The following is a 20,529-nucleotide window of genomic DNA, read 5'->3' on the forward strand; positions in this document are numbered from 1 at the left end:
GAATTTCACTGCACTGAGGCTACGTGCGCTAGCTGTCCCGACTTTAGAAGTGAAAAGACTAAAGGGAAGGTAGCTGGTCAAAACTACCCACCGTCAACTTTAGAGCTACTCTAATCGAACAATGGAATTCACCGTTATTTTTATAGCACTCCACAACTGAAGAAATGGGCATGTTCAGTGACGGGTTTCGAACCCACAACTCGTAGAATTCTAGTTGAGTATCCATTAATGTAAAATGATGAAAACTCCCATGTTTACAAATATTTTCCATACGTAATTATTAATTCTCTAGAGAATTAAACTTACTATTTGCGCTACACAGTTGATATACGAAATTCTCTTAACATTCTTACATATATTTTTTCCCGATAGTTCTGTTGGGTGTGGTAAAAACTTAATTAAAACATACACCCAAATTTACAAAACTTTATTTAAAGTTTTTTAAATTATAAGTACATTAACTGTAGCTTTAACTATTCAACAAACAAACAAAACCAATGAAAGACGGGCCCGACATGGCCAAGCGTGTTAAGGCGTGCGACTCGTAATCTGAGGGTCGCGGGTTCGCATCTCCATCGCGCCAAACATGCTTGCCCTTTCAGCCGTGGGGGTGTTATAATGTGACGGTCAATCCCACTATTCGTTGGTAAAAGAGTAGCCCAAGAGTTGGCGGTGGGTGATGATGACTAGCTGCCTTCCTTCTAGTCTTACACTGCTAAATTAGGGACGGCTAGCGCAGATAGCCCTCGAGTAGCTTTGTGCGAAATTCATAAACAAATAAAATCAATGAAACACGAGAGAAACATTGAAAGTTTTCAATTTTTCGAATGATTTCAATTTGTGCAAAGTATTACCTTGTGCAGTAGTATATGTGATATAATAAGTCTCGAAAACGTGACAAAACGTTTTAGGCTTAGTAAAGCGACCGTTACGTTTACCCGCACGAGTGCTCTGTTGTAATGAAAAATTTTAATTGTTATAATAATTATTTTATATCATTAACTAGAAATATAAGTAAAATGATCCCAGACTGGTGTAAAATTATTAATGTTTAATTACGTCTGAATTAATTAATGTCAGAACAGTAATCATTAACGGGTTTTAATAAAACGTGAATATTATAAAACAGACTCTGACTTACTAACGTCAGATCTCAAACTGCCACCACTGTCAGACGAATTACATCAAACGAACTTATTAAATAGACAAGAACCCAAACTGCTACTCGAGTCAGTCAGAGTATATTAAATAAACTTATTAACACAAGAATTCAAGCCGAAATTCGCGTCATTCAGATTGTATCAAAGGGAGCCAATGTAAACATATATTTATTAAAGTAACTTCAATTTTGACGTAGTTTTTCTGTTGCTTCTGCTTTGTCATGTTGAGGTAGTGCACGAGACTGTTACGGTTTACGACGTGATCTTGTATTTAAAAGTATCTTCAGAAACAGCGATGATAGATGAGATATGAAACATTCGCTCGCGTAGTGGAAGGAAGCGAAACCCATAATGTAAAGTTTAAATCTACAGTTTTGAGATGTATCAATTCACGTCAGCCGAATGTTTTTCGATGAAGATTTATATTTTCTTAAAGTTGAACTGCAAGTTGAAATATTAAAAATTAAAACATACCATTTTTTTTCTGCCACAAAATTCCTGCAGGCACCATTACGTAATGATTAGTTTATATCTTTTAATATTGAACTGTAGGCTTACGTATAAGAAAAAAAACCAACCCTCACTGAAACGACATTATTTTAGAAATTATAAGGACTGAATACGTATCATTACATAGTTGATTATTCATATTAATTATATTGAAAATGCATCATTTTTGCCTCTCACTCTTAAAGTCCTGGGCCTGGCATGGCCTAGCGCGTTAAGGCGTGCGCTTCGTAATCTGAGGGTCGCGGGTTCGCGCCCCAGTCGCGCCAAACATGCTCGCCCTCCCAGCCGTGGGGGCGTTATAATGTGACGGTCATTCCCACTATTCGTTGGTAAAAGAGTAACTCAAGAGATGGTGGTGGGTGGTGATGACTAGCTGCCTTCCCTCTAGTCTTACACTGCTAAATTAGGGACGGCTAGCACAGATAGCCCTCGAGTAGCTTTGTGCGAAATTCCAAACAACAACAACTTAAAGTCCTGAATTTCTTTGGGAGGATAAATTTAAACCACATTTTACTCAGTTTGAGCTCCTAAATGTTAAATCAACTGACACTTTACCAACATAGCAGAGACTAGTGATGTTATAAAACATGATTCCATCGCAACTGAAGCAAACATCATGACAAATAACTTTTGACCATTTTGTTTTTTCAGAAACACATAACTAAACTTCTAAAATTTAAAACATGTAATGAAACATTGATTGCCCTGGGGAAGACCAATAAATCGTACGTTTATTTTCAGTCAGGTTCTTCTGGTTTCGACCGAAAAAACAAGGCTAGTACGGAACGTATAAAATATCCTGCTAGTGGTTTCTTCGTGACCACAGGTCCCTTCATTCACAGAAGAGTTCGTTTCTCTGATAGCCTGATCGACACTTTTATGTACTTAATAAACTAAACGGTGTCCCCCGCTAGTACAGCGGTATGTCTCCGGATTTCCAACGCTAAAATCAGCGGTTCGATTCCCCTCGGTGGGCTGAGCAGATAGCCCGATGTGGCTTTGCTATAAGAAAAACACACACAAACACACCTAACGGCTTGATCAGAGACTGTATGGTTCGTGCACAGCCGTCCTAAGTTTTGAAATGTGGACCAAAGGAAACTAAATCAGTCATTAACAGCTACTGTAAACAACAACTCGGGTTTAAGTCCACACAGATAGAATCATTAGTAATGGAACTTTAAACAGAGAATTAAAACTAAATAAAAGAAGTAAGCTTTTTGTTAATCAGAGAGTTGTTAAAGGGATTTGATCAGAATCATTGATAAGAGAAACGTTAACTAAAGAATCAAAACTAAACAGAAAAAATATTAACAAATGTTAACAGAGAATTAAATGTAAACCAAAAAAAAACCTAAAATAATAAACAGAAATAGAACCATTAGTAAGTAAAATGTTAAATATCAAATAAAAGCTCAACAACAACAACAAAATACAGAGAGAATCATCAGTAAGTGAAACGTTAAATAGAGAATTAAAGCTTAACAACGACAACAAAATACAGATAGAATCATCAGTAAGTAAAACGTTAAATAAAAAATTAAAGTTCAACAACGACAACAAAATACAGTGAGAATCATATGAAACGTTAAATAGAGAATTAAAGCTTAACAACAACAACAAAATACAGAGAGAATCATCAGTAAGTGAAACGTTAAATAGAAAATTAAAGGTCAACAACGACAACAAAATACAGATAGAATCATCAGTAAGTGAAACGTTAAATAAAAAATTAAAGTTCAACAACGACAACAAAATACAGATAGAATCATCAGTAAGTGGAACGTTAAATAGAAAATTAAAGTTCAACAACGACAACAAAATACAGATAGAATCATCAGTAAGTGAAACGTTACATAGAGAATTAATGCTCAACAATTACAAGAATATACAGATAGAATCATGAAAACGTAGAACCATAGAATCATAAAATCAGTGAAACGTTAAATAGAAAATTAAAACTCAACAACGACAACAAAATACGGATAGAATCCATTATTAGTGGTAAGAGGAAAATAAAACTGAACCAAAAAAAACAACTTACGCAATTTTTAACCAGAAATTTCTAAAAGGGTTTTCTTTAATAAACACCAGACACCTATTCTTTTGAAAAATAAATAAGCAACAATAATAACCATGTTTTGCATTACAAACATGATTGAATAGCTCAGCTGAAATAAATAATTATACGGGAAGTCGGATCCCTGGTGACTGTTTGTTGTAAGAAATTATAAGCTACGACCATATAACATATGAGTTGAGCATTTGTACATATCGGAATCCCCATAAAATGTTGGTGATGGTTATACAAAGAAACACGACATTAATTCGTCTTACATTAGACACGTTGCCCTAAGCTTACTCTTTATACGAGTGTACACAGAAACACACTCAAGTTTTATTTACAATACCCTGTCTTTGTGAGAGGTTATCGCTGTCACTACCATAGGGGTTGCTATAGTAACAACGAGCTTAGCTTGAGTTTCAATCGATGCTGGACATCTTGGTTAAGAAGGTGATGTGATTAGTCACGGTCATGCTAGGCGTCAAACACAACAAGTATAAGTTGTTCCTCGGAGCTCAGCCAAGATTGGTTTATTTTTGCCAAACTTCGAGTAACCCTAGAAAGAGTTGGCTATTGTAAAGCTTAACATAATTCGCGTATGACAAAGAAAAAAAAAAAAAGGCTTCTGCAACTGTAGTTACGGCCAAACTTCTTAAATAAGACATATGACATGGTAGATAACAAGCAAAGACGATCAACTTACCAAATATTTATTGCGCATTACACATAAGACGTATCTTGGTTATTCTGTTAATTTGAAATCCCATAAAAACAGCGCCATCTACCTTATGTTCTATACTTAAATTATGTTGTTCCTCTGTTGTGTTGAACATAGCCATTTATTTGATTGTTCAAACTTTGGACTCATCCTGGTGCATTTAATTTTGAGATTACATGGAAACAGCGCCACCTACCTAATGTTCTATATGTTGTGTTGAACATAGCCATTTATTTGAATGTTCAAACTTTGGACCCATCCTGGTGCATTTAATTTTGAGATTACATGGAAACAGAGCCACCTACCTCATGTTCTATATGTTGTGTTGAACATAGCCATTTATTTGAATGTTCAAAATTTTGGACCCATCCTGGTGCATTTAATTTTGAGATTACATGGAAACAGCGCCACCTACCTCATGTTCTATATGTTGTGTTGAACATAGCCATTTATTTGAATGTTCAAACTTTGGACCCATCCTGGTGCATTTAATTTTGAGATTACATGGAAACAGCGCCACCTACCTTATGTTCTATATGTTGTGTTGAACATAGCCATTTATTTGAATGTTCAAACTTTGAACCCATCATGGTGCATTTAATTTTGAGATTACATAGAAACAGCGCCACCTACCTCATGTTCTATATTCGAATTCTGGTGCTCCTCTGAAAACAATCCTTCTGGAGCTTGATGTTGTCCCGAATATTGCCGTTTATTTGAATGCCCACTCTTTGATTCCATCCACTCGTTGTGTCTAACTCCACTAGTTTGATCTGTTTAACGTGAAATTTACAACAAAATTGTTAGAAAATTCAAAAACATATTATGTTGTGGTTATATCACATTACAAACGTTGTATTGGTGTAAGTACCTAATTGAAAATAAAAAAAAGTTTGTTTTTATCCAATTTCATATTTAATATACCAAAAATGTATAAACCACTCAAAACAATAGCCAGTGGTTAACTCAGAATTTTGAAAGAGTTGGAACTTCTTTTCATGTTGTTCAGCATGGTATAACAGAGGACACAACCTGCCGTAGTGTACAACCCAATGAGAACGGTTTAAACCCTCCCTCACTAGGAGGAACACTGAACCGCGTAGCCCTGATGTAAACCCTGAAAATAACTTGTTTCTGATCCATAAGAATACTGTTTACCAGAATAACAGGAGAAATGTGCACTAAAGATAAGAGGAATAAAATGATTTTACATCTGTGGCATAATATACTGATATACATCTATGACATGATATATTGATATACATCTGTGGCATGATGTACTGATATACATCTGTGGCATGACATATTGATATACATCTGTGACATGATATATTGATATACATCTGTGGCATGATGTACTGATATACATCTGTGGCATGATATATTGATATACATCTGTGGCATGATATATTGATATACATCTGTGACATGATGTATTGATATACATCTGTGGCATGACATATTGATATACATCTGTGACATGATATATTGATATACATCTGTGGCATGATGTATTGATATACATCTGTGGCATGATGTACTGATATACATCTGTGGCATGACATATTGATATACATCTGTGGCATGACATATTGATATACATCTGTGACATGATATATTGATATACATCTGTGGCATGATGTATTGATATACATCTGTGACATGATGTATTGATATACATCTGTGGCATGATGTATTGATATACATCTGTGGCATGATGTACTGATATACATCTGTGGCATGACATATTGATATACATCTGTGGCATGACATATTGATATACATCTGTGGCATGACATATTGATATACATCTGTGGCATGATGTATTGATATACATCTGTGACATGATGTATTGATATACATCTGTGGCATGATATATTGATATACATCTGTGACATGATATATTGATATACATCTGTGACATGATATATTGATATACATCTGTGGCATGATATATTGATATACATCTGTGGCATGATGTACTGATTGATATACATCTGTGACATGACATATTGATATACATCTGTGGCATGACATATTGATATACATCTGTGGCATGAGATATTGATATACATCTGTGGCACGACATATTGATATACATCAGTGGCATGACATATTGATATACATCTGTGGCATGACATATTGATATACATCTGTGGCATGATGTACTGATATACATCTGTGGCATGACATATTGATATACATCTGTGGCATGACATATTGATATACATCTGTGGCATGACATATTGATATACATCTGTGGCATGACATATTGATATACATCAGTGGCATGACATATTGATATACATCTGTGGCATGACATATTGATATACATCTGTGGCATGATGTACTGATATACATCTGTGGCATGATATATTGATATACATCTGTGGCATGATGTACTGATATACATCTGTGGCATGATGTACTGATATACATCTGTGGCATGACATATTGATATACATCTGTGACATGATATATTGATATACATCTGTGGCATGACATATTGATATACATCTGTGACATGATGTACTGATATACATCTGTGGCATGATGTATTGATATACATCTGTGACATGGTATATTGATATACATCTGTGGCATGATGTACTGATATACATCTGTGGCATGATATATTGATATACATCTGTGGCATGATATATTGATATACATCTGTGGCATGATGTACTGATATACATCTGTGGCATGACATATTGATATACATCTGTGACATGATATATTGATATACATATGTGGCATGACATATTGATATACATCTGTGGCATGATGTACTGATATACATCTGTGGCATGATGTATTGATATACATCTGTGGCATGATGTACTGATATACATCTGTGGCATGATGTACTGATATACATCTGTGGCATGACATATTGATATACATCTGTGGCATGATATATTGATATACATCTGTGGCATGACATATTGATATACATCTGTGACATGATGTACTGATATACATCTGTGGCATGATGTATTGATATACATCTGTGACATGATATATTGATATACATCTGTGGCATGATATACTGATATACATCTGTGACATGATATATTGATATACATCTGTGGCATGATGTATTGATATACATCTGTGACATGATATATTGATATACATCTGTGGCATGATGTATTGATATACATCTGTGACATGGTATATTGATATACATCTGTGGCATGATGTACTGATATACATCTGTGGCATGACATATTGATATACATCTGTGGCATGATGTACTGATATGCATCTGTGGCATGATATATTGATATACATCTGTGACATGATATATTGATATACATCTGTGGCATGAGTTACTGATATACATCTGTGGCATGATATATTGATATACATCTGTGGCATGATATATTGATATACATCTGTGGCATGATATATTGATATACATCTGTGGCATGACATATTGATATACATCTGTGGCATGATATATTGATATACATCTGTGGCATGATGTACTGATATACATCTGTGGCATGATATATTGATATACATCTGTGGCATGACATATTGATATACATCTGTGGCATGACATATTGATATACATCTGTGGCATGATGTACTGATATACATCTGTGGCATGATGTACTGATATACATCTGTGGCATGATATACTGATATACATCTGTGGCATGACATATTGATATACATCTGTGGCATGACATATTGATATACATCTGTGGCATGACATATTGATATACATCTGTGGCATGATGTACTGATTGATATACATCTGTGGCATGATATATTGATATACATCTGTGGCATGACATATTGATATACATCTGTGGCATGACATATTGATATACATCTGTGGCATGATATATTGATATACATCTGTGGCATGACATATTGATATACATCTGTGGCATGACATATTGATATACATCTGTGGCATGATATACTGATATACATCTGTGGCATGATATATTGATAAAGGTGAGAGATTACTGTTTGACAACTAATTATGAAACACGTACATTTTCTGTGGTGTAGAGGTAACGAGTGAAGCTCCGTAAACCGAAGTAACAGTAAGTACGATAGTGAAGTACACACTTTACGATAGTAGCATTGTTAGACGTTCTGGACGCTAGATCGAACGTGTGCATATTTTAAAAGGCACTTATTTCTACTAACAGTCAACTAATAAAATTGTTGTAAATGTCTGGTCACAAATAATCAATATTGATATGCACTCTACACGTTTGTTTGTTTTTGAATTTCGCGCAAAGGTACACGAGAGCTATCTGCGCTAGCCGTCCCTATTTTAGCAGTGGAAGACTAGAGAAAAGGCAGCTAGTCATCACCTCCCACCGCCAACTCTTGGGTTACTCTTTTACCAACGAAAAGTGGGATTGACTACCACATTATAACGTCCACACGGCTGAAAGGGCGAACATGTTTGGTGTGACGGGGATTCAAACCTGCGACCCTCGGATTACAAATAGAGCGCTTTAACCCCCTGAGTCAAAAGGGGGCCCAAATCAGCCAGACTTGTAACTACAATTATAGGGGATAAAACTATGGCGCCCAACTTTTGTAGTGTAGTTACACCACCGGTCTGTTAAGAGAATTTCTGATCTCTGGTTTGTTGTTGCTTGTTCTGCAATTTGTCTTTGTTGAAATAAAGCACAGGACACAGTGTGTTAAAAATCTTCATCCGGTAAAACTCAACTTTAGTATTTACACAAAACTACTTTTCTCACTGAAGCAGAAGAAACAATAGTAAAAAGCAATCAAGAAGCCAGTCCATCAATCAGATAATCGATTGGGTCAACAAATTATCTGCGGTAATTGGTGCACTAAAATGAGTAAAAAAAAAAATAAAACCAACAAGAAACTTTGATTGGTAGGCTAGCCGCTTGACGACCTACGTTTTCCTATAATGTAAAAGTTGAAAGTGGAAGTCTATCTTATTACCCACTCAAAACTGTAGATAAAAGACCGACTTTATTTATCTAAGCAAACAAACGTATAAACACTAAGAGATGATGAATGAATATAAACATGGTGTATTTTCAATTCAAGAAAGGCTTTTACTGCCTGACGAAACACTGCATAAAACGAAATGAAATTACTTTACTTTTTAGTTCGACGTGTTAACATGATTATTTTCTACTACGCTTTTCCCGAGTTTTCTTGCTCGTGTCTTGAGAACCAAAAATCACTAATTAAACTCTTCACTATCTGGTAATAACATTTCCGAGTTACTCATTGATAAACGAATATTAATATATGCACAAAAACTGAAGTAAAGAGTAAATATTAAAACATGTTTGATGTTACACATGTATAGAATGTTAGGCTTAATATTATCGGTAGTTGGATGTGCTTAACTGTAAATCCGAGGATCAATGGTTTGGGTTCCATGGGTCTTATTCACGACCTAAAGCAGCTAAACTTGCTGTAGTGCTACCATAAACAATGAGACTGATATAATTGCAACCACTAAGCATGACTTCTAGGTCACAAATTTCGGCGTTTTACCTGTATTTTCCGTAAGTATTATAGTTTGTTTGTTTTGGAATTTCGCAAAGCTGGCCAATAGACTATCACAGGCCTAGTTTAATACAAGTTTAGCACTGACAGTAGAACATTATGCATGAATTTTAATGAATACTTTAAACTAACATAAGTTACAACCTAAATATATTTTTTTGCTGTAAACAGTAAAACATATTGATAGGGAAGCCACAAGTCTCTCCAACTACCTTACCTCGGAACACGTGTTTTCATCTCGCTTAGTGTTAACAATCACAATCCGTAAGACTATTAAGTCTTTATGTGACGTGAACTGGTGGAAAGATGCTCTTTCAGTGCCCCTCGAAACTTGTTTTCTTTATAACATCAGTCACTGCTACAGTTCAACAGAGACCAAGAGGCCATATTGTTAGTACCAGCAGTGATAAGCGACGCTTTGAAGTCATAATGGGGAAAAACGTCTGTTGTTGCATAACTGTGTTCTGCATTTCATGGCAGTTCTAATAGCAATAAACCAAATCCTTCTGGTACTGTAATAGCCCAAGAATCGAGAGCAGGTGCTGTTAACTAGATGACTTTCCCACTATGTACCAGTTCAAAATTATGGACGGTCAAACAGATATCTCTTAAGTAGCTCCGCGCGAATGTCCGAAACAAAGAAACAAGTGTGATAACAGAACGTTCTCTTGAGTAGCTCCGCGCGAATGTCCGAAACAAACAGACAAGTGTGATAACAGAACGTTTTCTTGAATAGCTCTGAGCAAATATCCGAAACAAACAAACAGACAAGTGTGATAACAGAACGTTTTCTTGAATAGCTCTGAGCAAATATCCGAAACAAACAAACACACAAGTGTGATAACAGAACATTCTCTTGAGTAGCTCTGCGCGAATGTCCTAAACAAACAAACAAGTGTGATAACAGAACGTGATGTGAGCTACCAAAAGATGTTAGGACTGTTAGTTTTTCCGACGAAAAACTTTTATGCATTCGAATCATAAATATGGGTTCGGACCTCAAATTTCTGAGACTGGAATTCCCTTCAACGTGATGACCTTTGAATACAAAGGAGATAGCAACAAAAAGTATGATAACAGACGTAATGTGAGCCACCAAAAGATTGTTTGTTTGTTTTTTGAAATTCGCACAGAGCTACTCGAGGGCTATCTGTGCTAGCCGTTCCTAATTTAGCAGTGTAAGACTAGAGGGAAGGCAGCTAGTCATCACCACCCACCGCCAACTCTTGGGCTACTCTTTTACCAACGAATAGTCACATTGTAACGCCCCCACGGCTGAAAGGGCGAGCATGTTCGGCGCGACGGGGATGCGAACCCGCGACCCTCGGTTTACGAGTCGCACGCCTTGACCCACCTGGCCATGCCGGGCCTGTTACCAAAAGATATAAGAATTGCTAGCGTATAACAGAAAATAGTAAAATTGAAAAAACACACACATAACTCTCGAGCGTGACGTACAAGAAACGTGTTAACAGAAAGGACTAACTACGTTTGCTTTGGTTTATTTTGAATTGTGCGAAAAGCCATAAGAAGGCTATCTGTGTTAGCTGTCCCTAATTAAGCAGTGTAAGATCAGAGAAAGGTAGTTAGTCATTACTACCCGCCGCCAACTCTTGGGCTACTTTTTTCCAACGAATAGTGGGATTGATTGCCACATTACAACGCCTCCACGGCTGAAAAGGCGAGCATGTTTGATGTGAGGTGGGAATTCGAACCTGTAATCCTCAGATTGCGGACTAACTAAGTGCAGAAGATATTTTAGAAGTGTCAAGCATAAATATTGAGAAAATGAGCTGATATTAGAGCAGCGAATATCTTCCTGCTTGTTTTAAAACAGAGCCACGCTGAACATTCTGCTCTGTCCACCGCGGAAAATCGAACTCCGGATTCTGCCGTTGTAAATCTTTAAACTTATATCTGTTTCACTGGTGGACGCAACAAAAACGTTTGAGTCGTTTTGAACTTCTTGCAAAGCTGCTCCAGGGGCTATCTTCGTTAGCCGTCCCTAAATTTAGCAGTGTAAGAGCAGAGGGTAGGCAATACCACTTACGATCAACTCTTAAATTGAAAATGCTCGCTCTTTAAACCGCGATCGGGATTCGAACTCGCGACTCTCAAATTGCAAGTCAAACCCTCTAACCATCAGGACATGCCAGGTTACAACAAAAAGATACAATACGAAATAACACAATAGCGTGTAAATTGTGAACATAAAATAAATATAGTCTCAAGAAATAAGTCAGTATGTTGAACAAACACAGTATTAAATATTAGGAAACTCGAAGTTCTAGAATCTAGATGGAGATCGGTATAAGGTTATAACTTTGAAAAAAACAAAACATTTTTCGCATTTCATAAAAAATTACGATATTACTTGTTTATTACAGCATATAGTTTTTCTTGCTATCCAAGTTGTTTATTATTAAATGAAAACTCTAAGTATCCAATGAAATATTAACTAAAAAGCATTTAGAAAAAAATCAAATTACATCTTTTTCTTGGTAGAGACTTAAGTAGAAACTTAAGTTATCGATTTTCTGGGCATCGTCGGTTGGTCTTGGAAGGATGTAAGATAGCCAGAAAAAAAATATAATAATCCCAAAGACAGCCTCGGAATTCAGCGAATCAACAATGCACTTACAATCCTATAATCCAGGGCTCAGCACGGGTATTAACACTTTACGAATAAAGCAGAGAACAACGTTTCAGGTTAACCTGAAGATGACCTAAGAAGGTCGAAACGTTGTTCTCTGCTTTATTCGTAAAAGCGTTAATACCCATACCAGGCGTCCTGAGATGCATTTTTACTTCGAGTGGGTTTCTCGCCATCACAGATCCGGGACTCGATTCTTCACTGTTGTCAGCGCCGAGGGCAGCTCATTACGCTTGAACAACAGCAGTAAAAATGCACTACAATCTCGTGAATTACGCGTCATTAAACGAGTTCATTCGTAATAATGTATTCTGAATATTATCAGAATAAATTATAACATCACAGAAGTAAGGTAAATACAGATGTAAAAAAGTCGCTTAGACATTGTATATCTAGAGACGGTTGAGTATGTTATATTGAAACGAAACGTTTACCTACTCGAATGCATAAAGTACGAGTTGTATACAAAACGAGTCATGCCAGTCTTCAAAATTTGGAGGTTATGTTAACGTTTCCTTTTAACAGCATGATAACCACCCACCTCCACCCACATGAAGCTTATTTAATTGAATAAAGAGTTTAGCCACCCAGTTTTTCGAAATGGGGTTTTTTAAATCGGGCGCTAACTTTGTTCTAGTGAAAAGTATCTGGATAGTGAATCCGAGGATTTGTGGTTCACGACCCATTTCCACACAATGCAAAAATAGTCTGCTCTTAGGGCTAGCTACATTACACTATAGTAGTGACAGTCAAATACCACTATTTAATCAAGCAGTAATTGTTCAAGAGTCGGCGGCGGGTTCTACTGGCTACGTGAATTTCTTGTAGACTTTCAGTTCCAAATTAGAAGCAGCTATACATAAGCAGCCCTTTTGTACCTATACGCGAACTCCTGTTTGTTTGACCACCCCAGTTACTTGGTAGTATGCTAGAAGACGTATAGCGATAAAACTCTGGGTTTTAATACTCGTGGTAGGCATAGCACAGACTGTCCACTGTGTAGCTTGCGCTTAACAACAAACACACTCTTTTTGGACACTATTTAATGGGCGTGTTTGAAAAATACTACGTTACAAAATGCAACAAAAAGACTGTGTAGCAAGAACCGGTGGTTACGGTACTCTACTTGCAATTTGGAAGTCGTGAGTTCGAAACCCCCTCACCGAACACGCTCGCTCTTTGAGGCGTAGGGGCCTTAAAAGTTAACGGGTTAACCCCACCATTTGTTGGCAAGACAAGCCTAAAGCTAGTGGAAGTTGGTGCGCGATTTCAAATAAACAAACAAACAGAATGACACTCTCAAACTTCGACGACGTTTTAGCAGGTTTCAGGTAAAGAACAAACATCTCAGGGGGCGAATCTGATAAAATAACTTTTCTTAACACCATTTGTTAGAGCTTATTTTCAATTAGGCATAAAACATAACTAGATCACAACAATTTATCTGTTATTATTTGCATATTTGTTGCGATTATTAATTTATTTTATCAGTCATTTCATTTTTCCGAAATACATTTAGTCCGATTGGAGTACTAAGTGGAGTCCACGAACTAATCGATTAAGTGCTCATGACGGTTTATTTCACCACAAGTCAAACTCTTTGAAACTATTTAATCAGGAGAAAAGCATGTTTTAGAGAGAAATAAATACTCCAAATCACTGATCTGTTTATTAACTAGTTAGGGATTCGGTTGTCTGATTATCCATTTAGGGATTACTTTCTTACATTCAATGACCATTGCAAGCGAAAATACGTGATAGTCACTGATCCTTATGTACTTCAGTAGTGTATAGCTGGAGAGTACGATTTACTGGATATCCAGATAAATTCTTAATTTATAATCGTTATCTCAGCGAATTAAAACTTACACTCCGTATAATCTTTGGGTGACGAATCGTTTCTAAACCTCGCTGTCGATGAACCAAATGCTCTGTATTAGATAGAAAATGCTCTGTCTATTGGTCTAGATATAAAGACAGTTGATATGATTAATATCCACAAAATTAGGTCCTACGAACAGCCACTAAAATAAATACATGCAAAAGAAGGTTCTTGAAGATAACTTATAATGACTCCCTGGAATAACTAAACAATTCGCTAGTCAGAGAAAAAAATTAAAATAAAAAAACGTCTTTTTATCGTGAGGCTGTAAACTAACTCGTAAACTTACTGACTAATTCACTTACTAATCTTACTGGTTTATTTCTTTATACAAACCTTTGTAATACTACTGTTTACGCACTAAACTCATTGTAAGTTTTTATTCCGAAGAAGAACTATTAAAACAGTGAAGATTGTCACTCTAAACTGTTTACTTCTTTTAAATTTAAATTATAAGAAAAACTGATAAATTAAAGATAGACTTCGGTACCAGGACTTTACCACAGGCTCTACAGGTGACGTTGTCAGCGCTGAACCACTAAGTTATCCAATAAAACAAGCTGGCATCCTCAGTGATTACTTACAAAGTCTCTTACTATGAGTATGATCAACTAAATTACGTTATAGTGCCTTGCAAGTGTATTCAACTCCCTCTAAAGTTTCTATATTTTGTTGTCGTCTGAGCTTATAATTATGAAATTTTCAAATTTAGGATCTGCACAATCTATTCCAAATTGAGAATGCTGATATTATGTGAGTTAGATTTTCTAAGAAAATTAAAACATTCTTATTTATATACGTATTTCACCCCTTTGTTATTGCAACCCTCAATCAGTAAAAGTATAAAATATTAGTTTGATAGGCCACAAAATTAGTGTAATTGTCTCTGTCTGTTTGTAACCGAAGTGGTTTAACTTGACTTCAGAGTAAATGCATTTGTTCAAGTCACAACTCACAAACGAGATACGACAAACCAATCATGAAGACCGAGGAACTTTTCAAATAAACCAATGATAAAGTGGTAGTGAAGAAAAGATCAAGGAAGAGGTCACAGAAAAATTTCAAAGTCACTGATTATCCCTTTGACTCCGATAAAGTCCATCATTAACAAATGGAATGTGCTTCATATCACCCAGTCACTACCAGATCAAGCCGTCCTTTCAATCTAAGCAAGAAACTGGTTAGAGATGCCGCTATGAAGCCAACAGTGACTTTGAAATATTTGCAAAAGTTTTATGTCTGAGACTGGAGTCAGTGTTCAAACATCGACAATATCCCGGTACACACACAAAGCTAGCTTATATGGGCAAGTGGCAAGGAAGAAACCAATACTGAAAAAGAATCATTTTAAATCTTGTTTCGAGTTTGTGACAATGCATGTAAATTACACTGCAGACATGTAGCAGAAGGTTTAGTGGTTAGACAAGCAAAAATCTAGCTTTTTTGGTCTAAATTGAAAGCGTTATGTCTAGCGGAAGCCCAACTTAGCACATAATTCACTCAACACCATTCTCATAATGTGATGCTTCTACCAGCATGCTTAACTGTAATCCTTAATCCTGTAAAGCTTCCCAGTTCCAGTTGATGAATGGTGCAAAGTGTAGGCCAATTATAGAGAAAACCCTGCTTGAATTAGCCAAGAATCTAACAACTGGGTAAAAATTTACATTTCAGCAGGACAATGACCCGAAGAACATGTCCAAAAAAGTGGTTTTAAAAGAAGAGAGTGGATGTCCTAGAGTGATCCAATTAAAGTACTGACTTTAACCTAATGTAACATTTAAGGTGAGACTTAAAGATTGCAGTCCATCAACGATGCCCCGCGCACTTGTCAGAATTGGAACAATTGATGCCAGTAAGAATGGACAAATATTATCACGTCCTATTGTGTAAATCAGGTAAAGACTAAGCCAACAAGATTTACAGCAGTAACTGCTGCCAAAGATGTTTCCACCAAGTACTGACTTAGAGGGCTGAATAATTAACAGAACAGATCGCACGAAGTTCAGCCTCATACTCACTGTTATTCTTCAATTCCGTTGAAAGGCAGTTAAAAACAATATATAACACCAACATTTAAGTGAAAAAACCAAGTAAAGACAGACTCGGATACCGAGATTTGAGCCCAGAATTTTTATCTAACAAAGTCTTTACTCTTCCATTGAGTTATCCAAGATACAAGACATCTCTGTCAACCTGTTATTCATTAGTCTTGGGTGTCTTTTTCATTTAAGATTTAATGTTAGACATTATTTTTATTCATCAGTATAAGTACCAATATAAGAACGATAGTGGTTCAATGAACTCAATAAGTCAAATTACAATTATCACAAAAACACAAAAATATCTGTGTCCGTTATAATAACATCACTTAGGTTACCGGGTCAATCTCAACCAAATTTTGTGGGATGACAGTTTGGACAAGGAGGTGTTAATGGATATTCCCAATCATTCTACCCTCATTATTAATGTTATTGAGCATTATTATCTTTTACGTAGATTAACGTCAACTACATTCAAAGATGGCTCGATGTCCTTACGCTAAAAACAAATGTTGTTAAATTTTCTATAATACAACATACAAAAAGTGTGAGAGGAGGACACACAAATATCAGAGAGTGCACTAACACTCGCTATGAAGGAATGCGATGAAATAAAATGACTGTCACTATTACAATAATATATGAACTCGCTAAAATCTATACTCCAACAGCCACCACAAAAGTTGGTATAAACAGCCATTTATTGAGTGATATCAACTTCCAACTGTGACCAGTGGTTTTTCAACTTCAGACCATAAGATGCGGCCAATAACTATCTATTAATTGAAACGCTTATTAAAAGATATTAAAAGACAGCTATTGAAAGAAGGTACAGAAGGCATCCCTACCGTCACATCTTGGTCGATACCTCTGCATACAAGGTTATCGTGATCATTGCACAGTGTATACCATGTTATAAGAGTATACATATTGAGTTCTTACAGCTTATACAAAACATTTGGTGAGGTAATAATGAATACTGTATTAATATGTCATATTATAAATACAATGCGCGAAGATTAGGATTTTTATAGAATTTATCATAGCACCCACCCAAACATTTTTTTTTAAGTTCAAAATCCTGACAAAGGAAGGGTATCTCAGATTGTTTAAAATAAAGGCATTCATGAACCGGAAAATGCCAAATTATTATTCATTGATTCCGGGTATAGATCACAAAATGTTATTTTTCTAACTGTTCCAGAAACTGTTGTCCAGTGCATCGGCTTCAGATACACGTGCTTCATTTAAAGTAATTTAAATTATTTATTACTGACATAATGCTGCTATTAATATGGCCCGATTTTTTACTAGAAATAATTTAAATTACAATTAATTTCCATTATTCAGTATCAACACTTTACCTGAAGAAAAAATTAATTAAAAAGCGAGTGAAATGAAAATATTACGCAAAAGAAAATTAATGATGGCAGAGCAGAAACTGAGATTCAAAAATGAAAAACATTACGAAGAAAAACAAAGGACAAAAACAAATAATATGGTTTGAGGATATCAATTATTTAATCTCAGACTCAGCACTTCTTAGTGTTGTGAGAATGTTATCTCTGAGGTGGAACGTGCTTTATAGTGGGACATATATCTTGTAGACTTATACACGTCTTTACTTTAGTACATTATCTTCCCGTTGTGAGCTACCTTGTTTGTTTTTGAATTTCGCGCAAAGCTACACAAGGGCAATCTGCGCTAGCAGTCCCTAATTTAGCAGTGTGAGAGTAGGGGGAAGGCAGCTAGTCATCACCGCCCACCGCCAACTCCTGGGCTACTATTTTACTAACGAATAGTGGGATTTACATTTTGAGGTCCTCATGGCTGAAGGGGCGGGCATGTTTGGTATGACGGGAGTTCGAGCCCCTGACCCTAAGATTGCGAGTCGACTGCCCTAACCACCTGACCATGCCATGCCTATATTGATGCAGTGATTGCATTTGGCTGGAGTGTTAATTCAGATTAATAACATTACAGTTTGGAGAGGAGTACAGGTTGTATCATTGTGACGCCTTTATAAAGATCACTGGTTTTGTAAAATTAACGTTCAAGTTCAATACCTACTTTTAAACCTAACCAATAAATGCAATAAACTTTACTAAATCTCTGAAATAATGCAATATTTCTGTTCTACGTTTAAAACGAATGTACATAATTATTCCATTTCTAATTTAAGCCTGTTATGCTTGGATCTATGTAGCCAATGAATTGTATTTCTATGTGGTTTTCAAGTAAAAGTTTACTGTATTTTGCTTCAGAGTTTGTTTCAGTTAACTTTACTGGTAATGATGTTTCAAATGAGTTTGAATAACTTTGTGACACACAATTACAGTTGTGAAAACAGTTTTACATTTACTGGCTTAATATTAGCATTTAGGACCAATCTAAATCATCTAAGCCTGCCAAACCTCTCGAGATGTTGGTGAAATTATGGCGGAAAAATCTTTTAGAACGAGGGTACCAAACTGTGGTTCGATGCAACCAGCACATTGTAGAATTTTTGTGTCTTTATTTATAATATCCAATTTTTATAAACAGTTTCTTATACAGAACTACCTTCACTGATTTTATACACAACTTTCCCATTCTCTTAAAAGCTGCTTGTAATTCAAATCTATCCAGTCCAGAAATCCACACGTGTAAGGTCTCATGACACTGAAGGTCAAACAAGCGAAAGTCCTCGAATTTCCGACGATTCGTCCACTGAAAGTATTGTTCACAAGGTGGTAACATGTGGTGGAGCACCGTCTTACTGATGCAAGATGGGTAATATCACAGTAAGTAACAGATGGTAGTGCATCTTCTTGGTGATGCATGGTGGTTAACACTACAGTAGGTAACGGATGATGGCGTGCCTTCTTACTGATGCAAGGTGGTTAACACTATAGTAGGTGACAGATGATGGTACACCTTCTTACTCATGTAAAGTGGTTAACACCACAGTGGGTGACAGATGATGGTACACCTTCTTACTCATGTAAAGTGGTTAACACCACAGTAGGTAACGGATGATGGCGTGCCTTCTTACTGATGCAAGGTGGTTAACACTATAGTAGGTGACAGATGATGGTACACCTTCTTACTCATGTAAAGTGGTTAACACCACAGTAGGTAACAAATGATGGTGCACCTTCTTTGCATATACACAGTGTTTTGCTGAAGCAAACTAGGTAACACCATGTTAGCTAGTAATGTGTAAATAACGTGCACTATTGATCATGAGAGTTCACAGACCATGATAATGTTATTCTCTTAAACTGGGCCCAATGATGTCACTGCTAGTAAACCAAATCCACACAGTCACCTGCAAATTAGAAAGGGGTGTCGCACCAGATAATGCAATTATGGGTGTTTAGTTGACTGCAGAGGTAAAGTAGGATTTCAACAGCACACAAAATGTTGTTATATCAACTGTCATCTACTAAAATACAAGCTCTGAAAGATAAAATTCAACTGTTTCTCTGAGAAGTAACTGCTGCAATCTTCAAGTCTAACAAGTACACACTTCAGAGTTTTGTGGACCGCCTTCCACACAGTTTGCTGGGATTAGGTAGTAAAACTGGCAACTTGATGGGTGTTGCATTAGTTTTTTGAAATACCTTGTCCAATATTCGATAACACTTATTGACCTTCTGCAACAGCGTCCACAAGTGTAGTTGGTCATCGTAGTGCATCGGTCACAGATCTTGTCTTCTCAAGTGCATGGAAGATAATAATTAAACAATGTCTTTGGTCTACGCGGGCTTTAACATAAACCTGTGTCATGACGAAAGGCGTGTTAAGCGTTGTGCGACCTTTGAAAGAAACTCGGTTGACCTCGAGAGCGGCTCGCCAACTGATATCAACTTACATACTGAGGAAATAGCGTCAGGGTGACGTCAGGTAGCGAGACTGACTTACCAGGTGGCAAAATCAAATTTGTAAGTGTACAAAATTAAAAAGAATGCATTCTCTGTGA

At 36.3% G+C, this 20,529-nt stretch overlaps 1 protein-coding gene across 1 annotated transcript in view; it reads right to left on the minus strand.

Annotated features, from left to right (window-relative positions):
- Positions 1-20,529, minus strand: part of LOC143247943 (coiled-coil domain-containing protein CG32809-like) — a 472,276-nt gene that overhangs the window by 104,787 nt on the left and 346,960 nt on the right. The window contains exon 4 of the mRNA XM_076496493.1: positions 5,087-5,226. Within this exon, the coding sequence (XP_076352608.1) occupies positions 5,087-5,226 (140 nt within the window). The remainder of the gene's footprint in view (positions 1-5,086; positions 5,227-20,529) is intronic.

Source organism: Tachypleus tridentatus, chromosome 3 (assembly GCF_004210375.1).
Source record: "Tachypleus tridentatus isolate NWPU-2018 chromosome 3, ASM421037v1, whole genome shotgun sequence".
NCBI lineage: Eukaryota > Metazoa > Arthropoda > Merostomata > Xiphosura > Limulidae > Tachypleus > Tachypleus tridentatus.